Source organism: Megalobrama amblycephala, linkage group LG10, assembly GCF_018812025.1.
Source record: "Megalobrama amblycephala isolate DHTTF-2021 linkage group LG10, ASM1881202v1, whole genome shotgun sequence".
Classification (NCBI taxonomy): domain Eukaryota; kingdom Metazoa; phylum Chordata; class Actinopteri; order Cypriniformes; family Xenocyprididae; genus Megalobrama; species Megalobrama amblycephala.
The window spans coordinates 10,905,623-10,919,604 of NC_063053.1; the positions used below are offsets into that span (position 1 = coordinate 10,905,623).

General features: G+C 35.8%; 1 protein-coding gene across 4 annotated transcripts in view; it reads right to left on the reverse strand.

Moving 5' to 3' along the window:
- The window catches only part of LOC125276727 (MAM domain-containing glycosylphosphatidylinositol anchor protein 1), a 205,336-nt gene that overhangs the window by 73,005 nt on the left and 118,349 nt on the right, over positions 1 to 13,982 (reverse strand). For all 4 annotated transcript variants that reach the window (XM_048204536.1, XM_048204535.1, XM_048204533.1 and 1 more), the window contains exon 7: positions 1,786 to 2,055. In XM_048204536.1, coding sequence (XP_048060493.1) covers positions 1,786 to 2,055 — 270 coding nt within the window. The remainder of the gene's footprint in view (positions 1 to 1,785; positions 2,056 to 13,982) is intronic.

Here is a 13,982-nt window from a genome sequence, read left to right on the forward strand (position 1 = left end):
TTTCAGAAGTTTAATCCTTTAAAATTTAGACACAGTCCTGCCTTTCAGTATCAGTTTCATCATATTTATGCAAAACCATCTCAGAGGTCTGCTTCGCCGCAAACAGTGGATGTGAAAAAAAAGCACAATTTGCATGATAAAAATAATGACTCAGTCATAAACTGCTTTTAAAGATGAAAATAATGAGCTGAAAGGCAGTATCACAAACCCAGCTGAACCTTCCTGCTGTAATTTGTTAATACTGAAGCACAATTCATAACTATAACAGCTTAGTCGCGTTTATGCTCTGACAGTATGAAAAACGACCCTGCAGGTGGAGACAGAAACTTTAGCGCCATATGTTCAGCGCCCTGCATTTCAACAGACGGCTGCCTTACCTGGATGATTGGCTGCGCTCAGGCGTCTCTGGCACCTGCGTGTGCATTTGACACAAAGCGAGCTCATTACCGTCAACATAGACGAATCCAGTGTGCACCCTGCACATTCTGAAATAAGACGATTCTACTGCTAATTACCTCCATTCCTCTCAAATTAATTGGAGTAAATAAAAATGATTAAAGAGGCTAAGAATAGCTCCGGGCCTTGATGAACGGCAGGCGTTATGGCAGCCGTTCCTGAATCACCCTCTCGGCTTGAGGAGTTTAACACAATCACACACTGCCAAGAGAGCTAATTACAGTTCAACCGCTAACTCACGCTCACGCCACATAAACACACGCTCCCGCGCATACATATGAAGAAATCTGGCTCTGCGATTTTTCTGCTAGGCGCGAGACAGACAGGAAGTCATAACTCATTCAAATGTGTGTCAATCAAGCGGTCTGAGGAATATGTAAACTTAAATTGAATCTGATGGCTTGAGATGTAACTAATATTTCAGCCATTAAAGGTGAAGTCATTTCTGTGTCACCAAACAGAAATGCAGAAATATAGCGCTTTTTCAGTTCACAAGTGTGAATCTGAAATGGCCACACCCCACAAGAAGATGAATTAGAGTTTGAATCTATCTATCTATCTATCTATCTATCTATCTATCTATCTATCTATCTATCTATTTATTTATTAGGGGTGTAATGGTACATGTATTCGTCACAGGCAATCCACACTCTAATACTGAAGGGGGCGCACAAGGTAATGCAACACTGTTTGCTAACTGCCACAACAGGAAAAAGAGCAGAAGAAGAACAGACGATTTTGATTGACGGGAGCATTTCACTAAATGTATTCAACATATTAGCTGATATATTCATTATATTTACTTTATTACATACATTACCTGTTAGTAATGTCGTAATTATTTAATATGTGTTCAAATAAATTTGTCATGAAAACAAGTTATGACAGTAACTGTGTAAATGATTATATTTCAAAAAAGAATTGGAGTAATAATTTAAGAAGAAGTTAATGCAAAACCTGCATTAAAAACCTTACCTTACTTTAATAGTTTGGGCTCTGTTGTAACATTTAATATTACAGTAATGTGCAATAAAGAGCTCCCTCTATATAGTTTACAGCATTAGCTGAGATATTTATTTTTATCCTTAAGAAAATGTTAATTTTGATTGAATTTATTAAAAGAAAGAGACACAATTTGTTAAATAAACCACTGTTTAATAAAAAAAAATAAAAAAAAAATAAGCAATTTTATGTTTAGTTATCTCCCCCTGCTGTAACGAACCATGACTTCAATATGTACATACTGAACCGTCATCTTAACTTGTATCTATCAAATCTACTTTCTTTCATTCAAATTGCAATGTACATATGTACATCAAACACACTTACATCTCACAAGGAGGTTGACGGTTCTTCTTGCAGGGTTTCCCACATTGTTGACGGCTGTGCAGTTGTAGATGCCGGCATCAGCGGGAGTGACGGACCAGAGAGTGAGGGACCCACCTCGGATCACGGACCGCTGAGGGAGAGACCCAGGGTACCGCGACCAGGTGACTGTAGGCATGGGAAACCCTGCCGTTACTTCACATGACAGCGTGACATCTTGGCCTGGGTCCACCACGTACGTCTCGTTCACGGATAGTTTGAGAGCAGGAGGTGCTGGAAATAAAAGACAACAAACAAAAGAATGCGTCTTTCAAAGCTGCTGGGTTTCCTGTTTACGTCTAGATCAGTGAGTCTTACATTTACAGAATAGAGCAGAACAAAAGGAGTGCAGGTGGTCTTGCGTCAACATGGGAACAGTTCAAAGCTAGAAGTGTCTTGACATGTCAAGAAGATCAATACTACCATCGATAATAACGATTCATGAAAAATCACCTCTTCAATGCTTTTGGGTTAAAGAACTAACAGCTATTCTTAGCATGACACATAACTCAAGTACCATGACAGGCCTTTACAGTTTCTCCTTCACTGATTCCCTGTTTCAAAGCCAAAATGTCCTGTCAGCTGATTTAACCTCAGTAACCTCAACCTACTGTTAAACATCTTAGGGCCATTAAGATATATTTTTTCACTTAAAAAATACAAAAAATATATATTTATTTACTTTCATTTATAAAAACAGCCACATCTAAATTTTCATAAGAGATATTTCAAGAAAATGAACATAGATGTTGCATTTTTTATCACATGATTGAACAAATGATGATTAAGCCAGAAATGAATTTCACAGTCAGAATCACACATTAAAAATACCTTATAATGCAGGTGAATACCACAGCAGTGATATTATTAAAGTGTACATACTGTTCATATAACAACAGTCAAATACAAAAATGACTCAATCACTCAATTTCTTTTTTGCATATGTTCATATATTGTTAAGAAAAATAAAATTAATTAAACTTCATGAAACCCACTGAATGTCAATTAATAAATCACCTTATGAACTGAACATGAGTTTATAATTTTATGGCCTTAGCAAAGAAAACAAAATGAATATACTACACTATACACAGATGTATAACACCTGTGTTTCTAGCACAAAAACACATCAGTCCTCATGTGATCTGAATCTCTCAATCTGTTTTTATGTCATCATGTAGGGAGAATGGGAAATGACATCAGGACATGATGCAGGCCAGATTCAAACTCTGGCATCAACTTCTCTTACGTGTCACACAGCTCATAAATGACATCACTCCCATCTGTGTTCATTATCTCTGCAGTCTAGAACTGTCATACTGTACCTGAACAAGACCAGACTGCTGTTAAGCATCATAAATTCATTAGTTAAAAATAAATGACTTAAATTAGAAAGCAGAAAACCTGCCAATGTGTTCATCTGACTAAATTAATTGTCATTGGCAATATTTGAGCTCTGAATACGCTTGTAAAACATCCCCACATTTAATGCCAGAAATTCTCATCCAATGTCTCCATTAAAACTGATCCAAAAAAGGTGAATAATATTTTATAAAAGAGCATCAGAAGTGATTAAAAATGCCTTCAGTGAGTGTTAAAAGTTTATCATTAATTGGCTAAATTGTTCCAAAACAAAGAGACAACCCTGCCAACACACATGCAACACACTTTTACACTAAATAATCATCAGTATTTTTGGCTTGTCACACTATATATATATTCTTATCATGCCTACTGGTAAGCAAAAAAATTAATAAAATAAATATATGTTTTGCAGTGTATTTTGAGTATCTTCCACACTGAAGAAAAAAATAAACTCTTGTAAGGCTTATTTTTGAAACTATTTTTCCTCCGAAATTGGTAGTAAATTTCCAAAATAATTACCAAGAAATGGTAAGTAACATACATGGAATTATTAATGAAATCTTGAAGTCGAAAGTAAAACCTACACCAATCATCTTTGTTTTATTTACTACTTCTTTTACAGGGCAGCTATTCTTTCATACAACCAGAGATTAAAATGTAACCTTCTAGAAAAAAAGAGATGACTGAGACCTTCAATCAATCATCCAAAAGTGGTTAAAATTGTATGTTCCACAAGCACGACAATCCAGGATAATCCCGAAAATAGGAGATTGTTCTCAAAGGGTGAATTTCACGTAACCTGTTGAGAACATTTCTGGTTTGTACTTCATCCCAAAATCAAAAGTATATTAAAAATAAATAAGCATAAATATATGTGAAAAAAAGATTGTTCAAATTTGAATAACAAAAAACAGTTTATATAAAAAGCACTTTAATTTAGGAAAGGAAGCAAACCTGACCCGAGGCTAGTCTGATCTCTCTATCTGATCTGCAAAAATCTCATGTCTCTACATGGAGGCAGATGATCCTGATGTACTCCAGCACCAGACTGGAGGGGATTCGGGCTTCTGTACTGCCAACAGCTCTACAAGTTCTCTGCGGCATACAAGAATTGTATTTGTTCTACAAATAACAGAGAGATCACAGGGACTGAAACAGTGGTGAGAAAGAGAGAGTCTAAAGAGGAGGAAAGAATTTATCGCTTCAATTTCCCAGAACGGTACGAAGGGGACAGTGCAGCATCAGTCCACTTTTGTCTCACGATAATGGGACTGATGTGTTTTACTGAGTTTACGCCGCTTGTACAAACTGCTGCACTTCTGGGCTCGACAAACAAATCAGAGAGACAAATAGATAGAGGAAATTTCAGTTAAAAGAAATGAAGGGTCAGAAATTAACTTGGAACTGAATTAAAGTGGAACTGCAAGATGAGGATGAGACTAGAGGTAGTTATATGAATTATGCTGCCTTCTAAGACCTTGTTTTACTTCTAAAGTTTTGTAGAAAATGCACAAGCTCAGAGAAAAACTATATCCAATATGGTGGATAGTTGATTATAAATAAACATTTTATTCAATACTGAAAAGCAATGCTAATGTATCTACAGTAATCACCCAATCACATGGCAGAAACTCAATGCATTTAGGCATGTAGACATGGTCAATACGATGGTGAAGAAAAGTGATTTCAGTGACTTTGTGTGGAACGTGGTTGTTGGTGTCAGATGGACTGTTCTGAGTATTTCAGATCTCCTGGTTAATCTACTGGGATTTTCACGGACAACCATTTCTAGGGTTTTCAGAGAATGGTCAGAAAAAGAGAAAATATCCAGTGAGCAGCAGTTCTGTGGGCTAAAATGCATTGTTGATGCCAGAGGTCAGAGGAGAATGGCCAGACTAGTTCAAGCTGATAGAAAGGCAACAGTAACTCAAACCGAGGTCTGCAGAGGATCATCTCTGAAAGCACAACACATCCAACCTTGAAGCAGATGAGCTACAACAGCAGAAGACCACTCCTTTCGGATAAGAAAAGGAAACTGAGACTAGAATTCATGCATGCTCAACAAAATTGGACAATAGAAGAAGAAAAGCATTGCCTGGTTTGATAAAACGGGCACTATTTGCTTTTTCTGTGTTGTGTCGTGCCGCTTTAGACAGAAAGAGACCCTCTGACCGACACTAAGAAACCAACCACAATTTTGGTTTTATGTGATATTTAAGGGTGAATCTATCTGAAATAGATCATACTTACTTATTAATATAGCTTATTTATATACCCTATCTCCCTCTGACAGCAGATGCAGGATGAATCTGCCTGGGAATGCCGATGCGTTTGCAATCCCACCTCGCATCTGGACAGAACATGACCTTTTGAACTTTTGAAATTGTAGCTTAAAAACAGAATTGAAGAGTGGTGAATTCAGTAGAGATGTGCCTGGTAAGCCACATTTATTTTACACATTGCTATCTGAACATTCATATTAATGTTTTTCTGTCTGCTCCTAAGAAAGTTTTTCCTTCAAACTAAAAGATTCTACTTCTTAACAGTTTAATTGAGCCTGATTAATTATATTGGAATCAGATAAATAATTAAATTTCACACATCATCCTCCAGCTGCTTTTGTTCTGATTATTGTTTTTTTTTTAAAAAAAAGCATAAGTGGGTTTCCAGCCTTAAACTACAATAATAGACCGGAGTGTAAAAAAATTAATTGAAATAATAGCACAGCAGTCTCAGTGAATGGCTGAAAGCACTGAAAGAAAGTGGAAAATGTGTAAAAATGTTTTGTTTAAAATCTATATCCGTCTAAAAGAAATAAGTACAGATTATTTCACAGATATAACTCAGAACAAAGCATAATATATTGTTTTACTAGTTACCTTCTACTCAGAGTATCTTTTGAATTGATGCTGATAACCAGACAAAACTTTCCTTGAACGTATTGTATCAATTCAGTGAACATAACTTTTACCCCAGACAGACTGATAAAATAAATATGCATTCTTTATTGGAGTTGCCATCCAAAAGTAATAAGTACTAATTATTTCAAAGGCATAACTCTGAAAACAAAGCAGACAGCATGAAACTTTCAGCACCTGCGGTTTTCGTTTACCAGTCACTGAGTTTATCCTAGAAAGATTCTATTAAAGGATTTAGGCGTAATAAACAAGGCTAAACCTTTTCTTCTCGGAAAGCATTCTCTGTCTCTTCTGAAGGATGTCACTTTCAGGATTGTTCATCCACTTCAGTGTCACATCCGTCAATCACATGCGTCAATCACTGATGGCTTCACCACGGTAAAAAAAGAGAAGTAACACAACAGCATGGCAGATTAACGAGGCTATCGGAGCCGTGCTGCCGTGGCAACAGATGAAAAGTAATTAGTACTCAGCAATGTAAGACACGACAATAACATAATTAAAGCAATTTATCCTGTCTGATTTAATGATGCCTGTCTCTATTAGGGCTGTAAAATAAATCGTATCGTCATGCCAATGAGCATACTGATATCTTTTTTTTTTTTTGCTGCAAGGTTTTTTTTTTTTTTTAGTTTTTCTTTTTTGATCAAAGTCAGAAAACAGGTTGATATTGATTGTGTAAATATGCATATTTATCAGTTTATATGTGGCTTTGTTTAGTTTCTCCATTGCATTTATTTACTACAAAAGAAGTAGGCTATCATTTGTTTGTTTGTTTTTATAATGGAAAACGATTTGAACAAACTTTTTTGTTTTTACAAACTTTTTATCAAATGTTTTTACAATTATGTTTTTATTTTTTCAATCAAAGGACAGTCTGTCAAAATAAAATAAAATAAAATAAAATAAAATAAAATAAAATAAAATAAAATAAAATAAAATAAAATAAAATAAAATAAAATAAAATAAAATAAAATAAAACGTGTCCTCTGTAGGGTCCTGGTGATGATAGGTCATTTAATAAATAAATAAACAAATAAATTACATTTTCTAGAAATTTGTTGCCATTGATCTTCCCAAATAACATTTTTCACATGTGTTACAACCAAACATGGCTCGTCAGTTTACTGAATTAACCCTCTGGTATTGCTGATTTGCCGGTCACACTTGTGTTGCTCCCTTTTTTGAATCAAGTTCTTTTTTTTTTTTTTTTTGTGTGGTCACATAGCGACTGCCGCAAAAGTCACAGGGTTTGGTACCATTCTGATAAAGTTGCAATTTTTTAAAAATACAAATTTAAAAATAAATAAGTAAATAAATAAAATAAAAAAATTCGGTCTAAAATGACCAAACAACACCAATTTTCATTTTGGGTGAACTATTGCTTTAACAGGCAAAGAGGCAAATGTCCTCTCCCAAGGGGAAATGAGTGTGTACATCACACACACGCAGCCCATTCATTCTCATTACACCTGATGGTGTATTAGAGCAGTGTATTGATGGTAAGGGACGGCAGGTGTCTGTAGCGAGACACAGACTGATCAATATCAGACGCATCTCCCCTCAGCCGCTCTCTGCTATGCATAAGGCACACTTTCAAATCTGCTTTGCTATAGATAAGTCTCAGTTGTGCTCTTGCATATGCATATGGAAGAGATCCATGTCGTATAAAGGTCAGGTGTCATTGTTTCTCACATCATCAGACCCACTGGTTAGATAAAAACTTTATTCATGAGTAAGGTATAGAAAGTCATTGAGCAGAGCAAGTAAATGCGATCAGGACATGACTGAACTCAAAACCATTACACCCACATGAGCTCCAACATGTCAAGAGCATTGCGATGTACAGACAGGATACAAACTATTTACTACATACTGTAAAGTATTCACTGTATACTGCCTTCTACTATGAAAAAAAATATGAAATTCAGCAATAAATGTTTCAAAATCTAGTATGCTACACTGTCATCACATAACCTCATCACCTTCCATGTGAGTGGCGTCAGTTAGTTACAAATAAAAAGAGTTCACAGAAAAAAAAAAAAAAAAATTCTGTATACATTTCTTTGTTCTGCTGTACACAAAGGAAGATATTTGGAAGAACGTTTGTAACCAAGCAGATCTCGCCCCCCATTGATTACCATAGTAGGAAAAAAAAAATATGGCAGTCAGGGGGGGCAAGATCTGCTTGGGTACAAACATTCTTCCAAATATCTTCCTTTGTGTACAGCAGAACAAAGAAAAGAGTAAATGATGACAGAAATTTCATTTTTGGGTGAACTATCCCTTTAACTGGTGCAATGAAATAATGAGTCAAAAAAAAAGAAGAAAAAAAAAGATTTTAGCAGTAATAATTACAATTGTCAAATTGGAAATCAGACCCTGGAGGCTGCCTGCATTATTATCACATTATCTCACAAAAAAAAAAAAAAAAAAAAATCCATTAATTAGTCAATAAAGGTGTTACACTACAGAAAAAAAAAATGTTTAATGAGTTTTGACTTGTTTTTCTGTGAAAATATCTAAAAATCCTCCATTTAAGATACATTTACTTGAGAAGCAACACTGCACAAGTTTTCATAGACTGTTGAATATCAGTGTACTCAGTCTTACTGCACAGATTTTTTTTTACTTGTTTAACACTTTTATCCTTCAATCAAGAGAAGAAATCTGCCAGTGCAGTTAGACATAATAGAAATGATTATACGGATAAAGTTACAGTATATTGTATAAAAAACAAGCCTTAATATTGTATGCAGTGTTGCTTCACAAGTAATTTATCTTGTTTAAATCACTTTTAGATATTGTAACCAGAAAACTATACAAAATACTTGTGTCATGTAACAATGACCATATTTCTTCAGATTCATTTATCTTAATGGACGTCGAGTGCATTAAATTATGGGATTTGCTGTGCATCTCAAACATAGTAGGTCATCCCTGGTATTTTATATGCATACATAAAATGCACATTCTATATACAGTCTAAATAATACTGTATATACTGCAGAGATAGTAAGAGAGTAGTATGTTAGTATGCTATCCTGAACACAGATTCTATTTTTCTCTCTCTCACACACACACACACACACACACAAATGGACGGAAGGAGGAAATATGTGTCAGTGACCAGTAAAGAAGTCAGTGTGTGTGTGTGTGTGTGTGTGGGTGGGTGTGCGTAAAGGAGAGCGAGTCACCGGAGCAACAAGTATAGAGAGATCGGACATCCACTGTCTCTATTGCCGTGGGGACCAGGCTTGTGCAATTAAGCCCAGCCAATTACTGGCAGCTAATGGCTCAAATAGGCAGAGACAGAGATACATTAACACAGCTAACCAACGCTTAACCAACCCTTTATTAGACACATCCTAACAGGGAGACAATGACCCCTAAAGCACTAGCACATGTTAAGCGATGCACATTAACCCACATCACATTAATTAACATATATTTGAAGCCAGAAATCCACCCCCGTAATTTGAACTACAAACAAACCATTTGTGTTCAAACCCTGTAGACATGAACAAAGACAGCCTACGGAGATTACAAAAGCACTTCAGAGAAAACACACTGTAAAATAAACTTGCAAAAGTGCCAGTCAGGGAACACTGTGTGCATAAACTATAATTAACTGAGTGGAGGCATTTTGAATTAAAGGACAAAACTGTCAACAAATAATGAGGATTCATTTAAATGGAATTGCTTTAAAAAAAAGTTTGAATCTCACCAATAAAACTAAACTGAATCTAGGTATATTACATCCAGGGGCGGATCTACCGGGGTGGCATGGGGTGGCAACTGCCACCCTAAGAAAAAGCTTTGCCACCCCATCTGCCACCCCAAAATGATCAGAGAATAAAATATAAATGTTAGCAGTGTTTCAAGTACTACTGCTTTTCAGCAGCGGCGCTTCAATGTGATGACATAAAAAAGAGCGTACTGCAAAATAATGGCAAGAAAACACGTCTTTCAATAAGCTGCATGACGGTTGCACGCGCACGCAGCGCGCCCAGTGTAGTCCGCTTCATTAACAAATGACTCTTATGAACCGGTTCTTTGGGAGTCAAAAACACACCGCAGCCAAGTTCACTTACGAATTGAAGTCCTAACTCAGTAGTATGTACTAGTATATACTATAGTATATCAGTAGATATACTATCACTAACTCAGAAGTCCTTGAATTTTCGTAATTTTTTTTGCGAGCTGATTCACCGACCGCCCGCTCCACTTTCATCATGGATAAAGGACTTTTTGCCATCCGACGAAACGATAACATGAAATCAACAAGAAGATCCCGATCACAGAAACTAGTTAGGTAAGAATCTATATGTATTTTAGCTTTTCCAGATTGCTAACACATTATAAGTGATTCAGTTGGCCCAGTTTCCCAAACCATTCGCTCAGTTCTCAAAACAAAGACACATTTCTCAAAACGTTTAACAATGACAGCATTAGGTAGCAAAACTGATGACACACACCAGTCAAAATCTGAGAGAGAGCTGACTGAATAATTTACAGGGGTTTTAAACTTAAACAGTACCAGTACTTTAGATGAGGGAAATTTCACTATGTACGTTGTACACCCTCAAACTTGTGATTGTCAACTTTCTCTGTAGCCATTTGTTATACTGTATTTTTGCAGAACTGAGAAATGACTGTCTTGTGTCAGGAGACCAATACACTGCTATAGCACCTTAATAAAATGTGGCCAAATGTGCAGAGGATGCTGAATTTAGTTTTACTGTAATTGACAGTATACTGTATTGTGGTACATACCAAGTTCATATATATCTACTGCCAGATCAATTTACAATAGTAAAATGAAAAAAAGAAAGAAAAAAAATCATTGCTGTATTTTACTGTATCTGTAAATTTATTTTTACATAAATCTATATTTTTGTATAGTGTAGTAGACAGTGAGCTGCACAATAATTCCTGAATCCCAGTAAGAGGTATTTTTGTTACATTGTTCCATGAATTGATCTCACTAGTGTTCACTGGGCAGTGAGTCTGTGTATTTGTTATGTTTTGTGTGTCATCTGAGGCCAAAGTTTGATTTTGTCAGACAAGAATAAGTTTTTGACTAAACATTTTATTTTGACCTGGAAGTTTGAGGTTTGTACAAGTTGGTGCATAGTTTTGAGATTGTGTTTATAGTTGTAAGAAAATACTGAATTGTTTAATTTCAACTAGATTAAAAGTTTGAAAGACAAATTTATGCTGGCTTGTCATAAAGCCAACTGAAAGTTTAAAAACATAAATAGTTTGGTCAGTTAGGCCAGAATATAGATGTTCTGGGTGATTGCTAAAGTGTTGCTATAGGTGGTTGCTAGGAGATTCTGGGGGGTTGCTAGGCTCTTGCTGCAATTGCTGGGGTGTTGCTAGAGTATGTGGTTGATAGGGTGTTCTGGGTGAACACACACAGACATTCCCACCTCTGTTAATAACAGAAACTCAAAAATTGTTTGCAATTGTTGGGTGCTTGCTTTGGTGTTGCCACCCCTCATAGACCTCATGCCACCCCTTTGCCACCCTATAAATAATTTTCTAGATCCGCCCCTGATTACATCATATTAAAGCAGTAGGCTGTTTGGTACAGCTAACACAAAGACATACAATAGTCTATCTTCATAAAATAGCAAATAAATAATAACGCGCATGCGTAAAAAAAACAAAAACACAAAGTATACTTTCTGCTTAATTCATACAGTGCAGTTCATACTATGTACTTTAATTGGAGGGAGGGGGTGCCATCATGTATGTTGTGTTAGAAGGGATACCCACTCTCTTTGAATTTGAAAACCCCTGATAGAGACCGTATGTAGCCCCGCCCCTTTTCAGCGCTGCACTCGTTGTGATTTGTCTTCCTGTTTGTACTTCCACAGTGTGAAGGTAAGATCTTACAGATTTATGAATGAGCTGCTCGTTTTAAAATCTTTCTAGTCTACTGATATTTGTTATGACATCTGCTTCAAACATTGCAATGCTCATGATAACTTGCATTAACTTTACAATAAGTAATCCACTTATTACTCTTCGACAGCGATACCAAAGAAATATAGAGCTACCTCAAAAACAGAAGTTCAAACACAAAATTCTAAAGATAGTTCTGCGCTTGTGTCTCTGGCGCATAAGGTCTATACAAGTAAAACAAGGTCTGTGGTAAACACAACTTGATATTTTGTTCAACACTTTATTAGTTCATTTAATTATTAATCTATGTGTAGCATTTCATTACAAACAAATCAACAAACAAGTACAGAAATTGAGTTTTAAAACCCAAAGGGAGAAAAAAAAAACCTTCAATAAACTACCTCAGATTCCAAAATGAATCACGAAGCTCTCTATTCTGGATAACAAAAATATGTCCTTGAAGTGACCACTGTTTGTATACTTCACTAACAGCCTTATGAAAAGGACCCTATTGACCGTACCAGAAAAAATATCAGACTTATTGAGTTGGTAGAAATAATCTAATCTAGTACAAATAACTATACAGTGAAATATACAGTTGCTGTGATAGAAAAAAGCTGAGATTTATGGCTAAAAATCAGAGAGAACGAATAAAGATGTTCCTAAACATCAACCATCTGTTGCACAACTTGTCAAATTCGTCTAGTGTCAATACACTCATGAGCTGCACTCAATACTGTGTGTTTATACTGGAAAATTCAGAACATGACTGGCGTGAGGGAGGAGGATTTAGTGTGTCGTCTTTAACAGGTTGAATAAACTCCAATACAGCATTAGGATCACGATACAAAAATCAATCTACCTGATGCCACCTGTTCTGTCCGTGTGTCTGTGTATGACCCACATGGGGTAAATCTAATCCTGGGCATCCATGGCATAAAGATAGCAGAGAAAGTAATCTTTCCATCCCTCTACCAATCACAGAGAAAATAAACACACAACAACACAAGCACCTACTGTCTGACTAGATGCGGATTATTAACTACTTCAAATCAAAAGCTCAATAACTCTCCATGTGGTAAACAGCACAGTCTCAGACCATGTGTGTGTTTGAACAAAATACAGAAGACAACTACTTGTTTGTGCACAGTTGAATATTTGTTTGTTAGTACATTACTGAAATGTCTTAAATGAATGTGTGAATTTTGCATAAGGAAAATGTTTGGCATTGTGACATTACTTACACCCATCCACTCCAAACCCCCAACACCACCCAAAAAATAACTTTTGCAAAATACATTTTGCGATATTTTTATAATACAAGTACTAATAAAATGTTTAGTATATTAAATAATTATTTTAAAAAATGTAATAAATTAAAGAAAAATCATTTATTAATTCATGAAAAGAAAATGTATTATTCTGTTGATTCTAATGATTATATCCTAACTCCCCCCTCTAAAATGTTAATTCTAAGTAGCAAGAAAACTAATTCCTTATCAAAAAAATCACTAACATCGTATGTTTACCGGCTGCCAGTGACCAGCAGCACAGCGACCCGGAGTCCTCCAGCAATAAAATCACCATCATGCATCAGCATGATGCCTGAAAATGCTGTCTATTTTAAGCCCTCATCTTATTCCTTCACTTTCTTTTTTCTTTTTTCTGTTCTTTTCTTTGACACGCTCCCAAAGCATTTAAATTGACAGGTCATCATACCCTAGTGTAGCGAAATTCAGCCAAGAGGAAAATATAAAAATGGTAAAGGAGCAAAAGAGAAAAATGTTTCACCAGGTTCACTCTTTTCTCTGAATAATGACTATATTTCTCTTCCAGATCTTTTCAATCCCAGCCATACAATTATCCAATTAAAGCTTCATTTGAGCATGAGTGTGATGGGATTGAGTTATATCAGTTGTTTCCTCTTGAATGATCTGCGCAGATGGTACCTCTATGTCTATATGA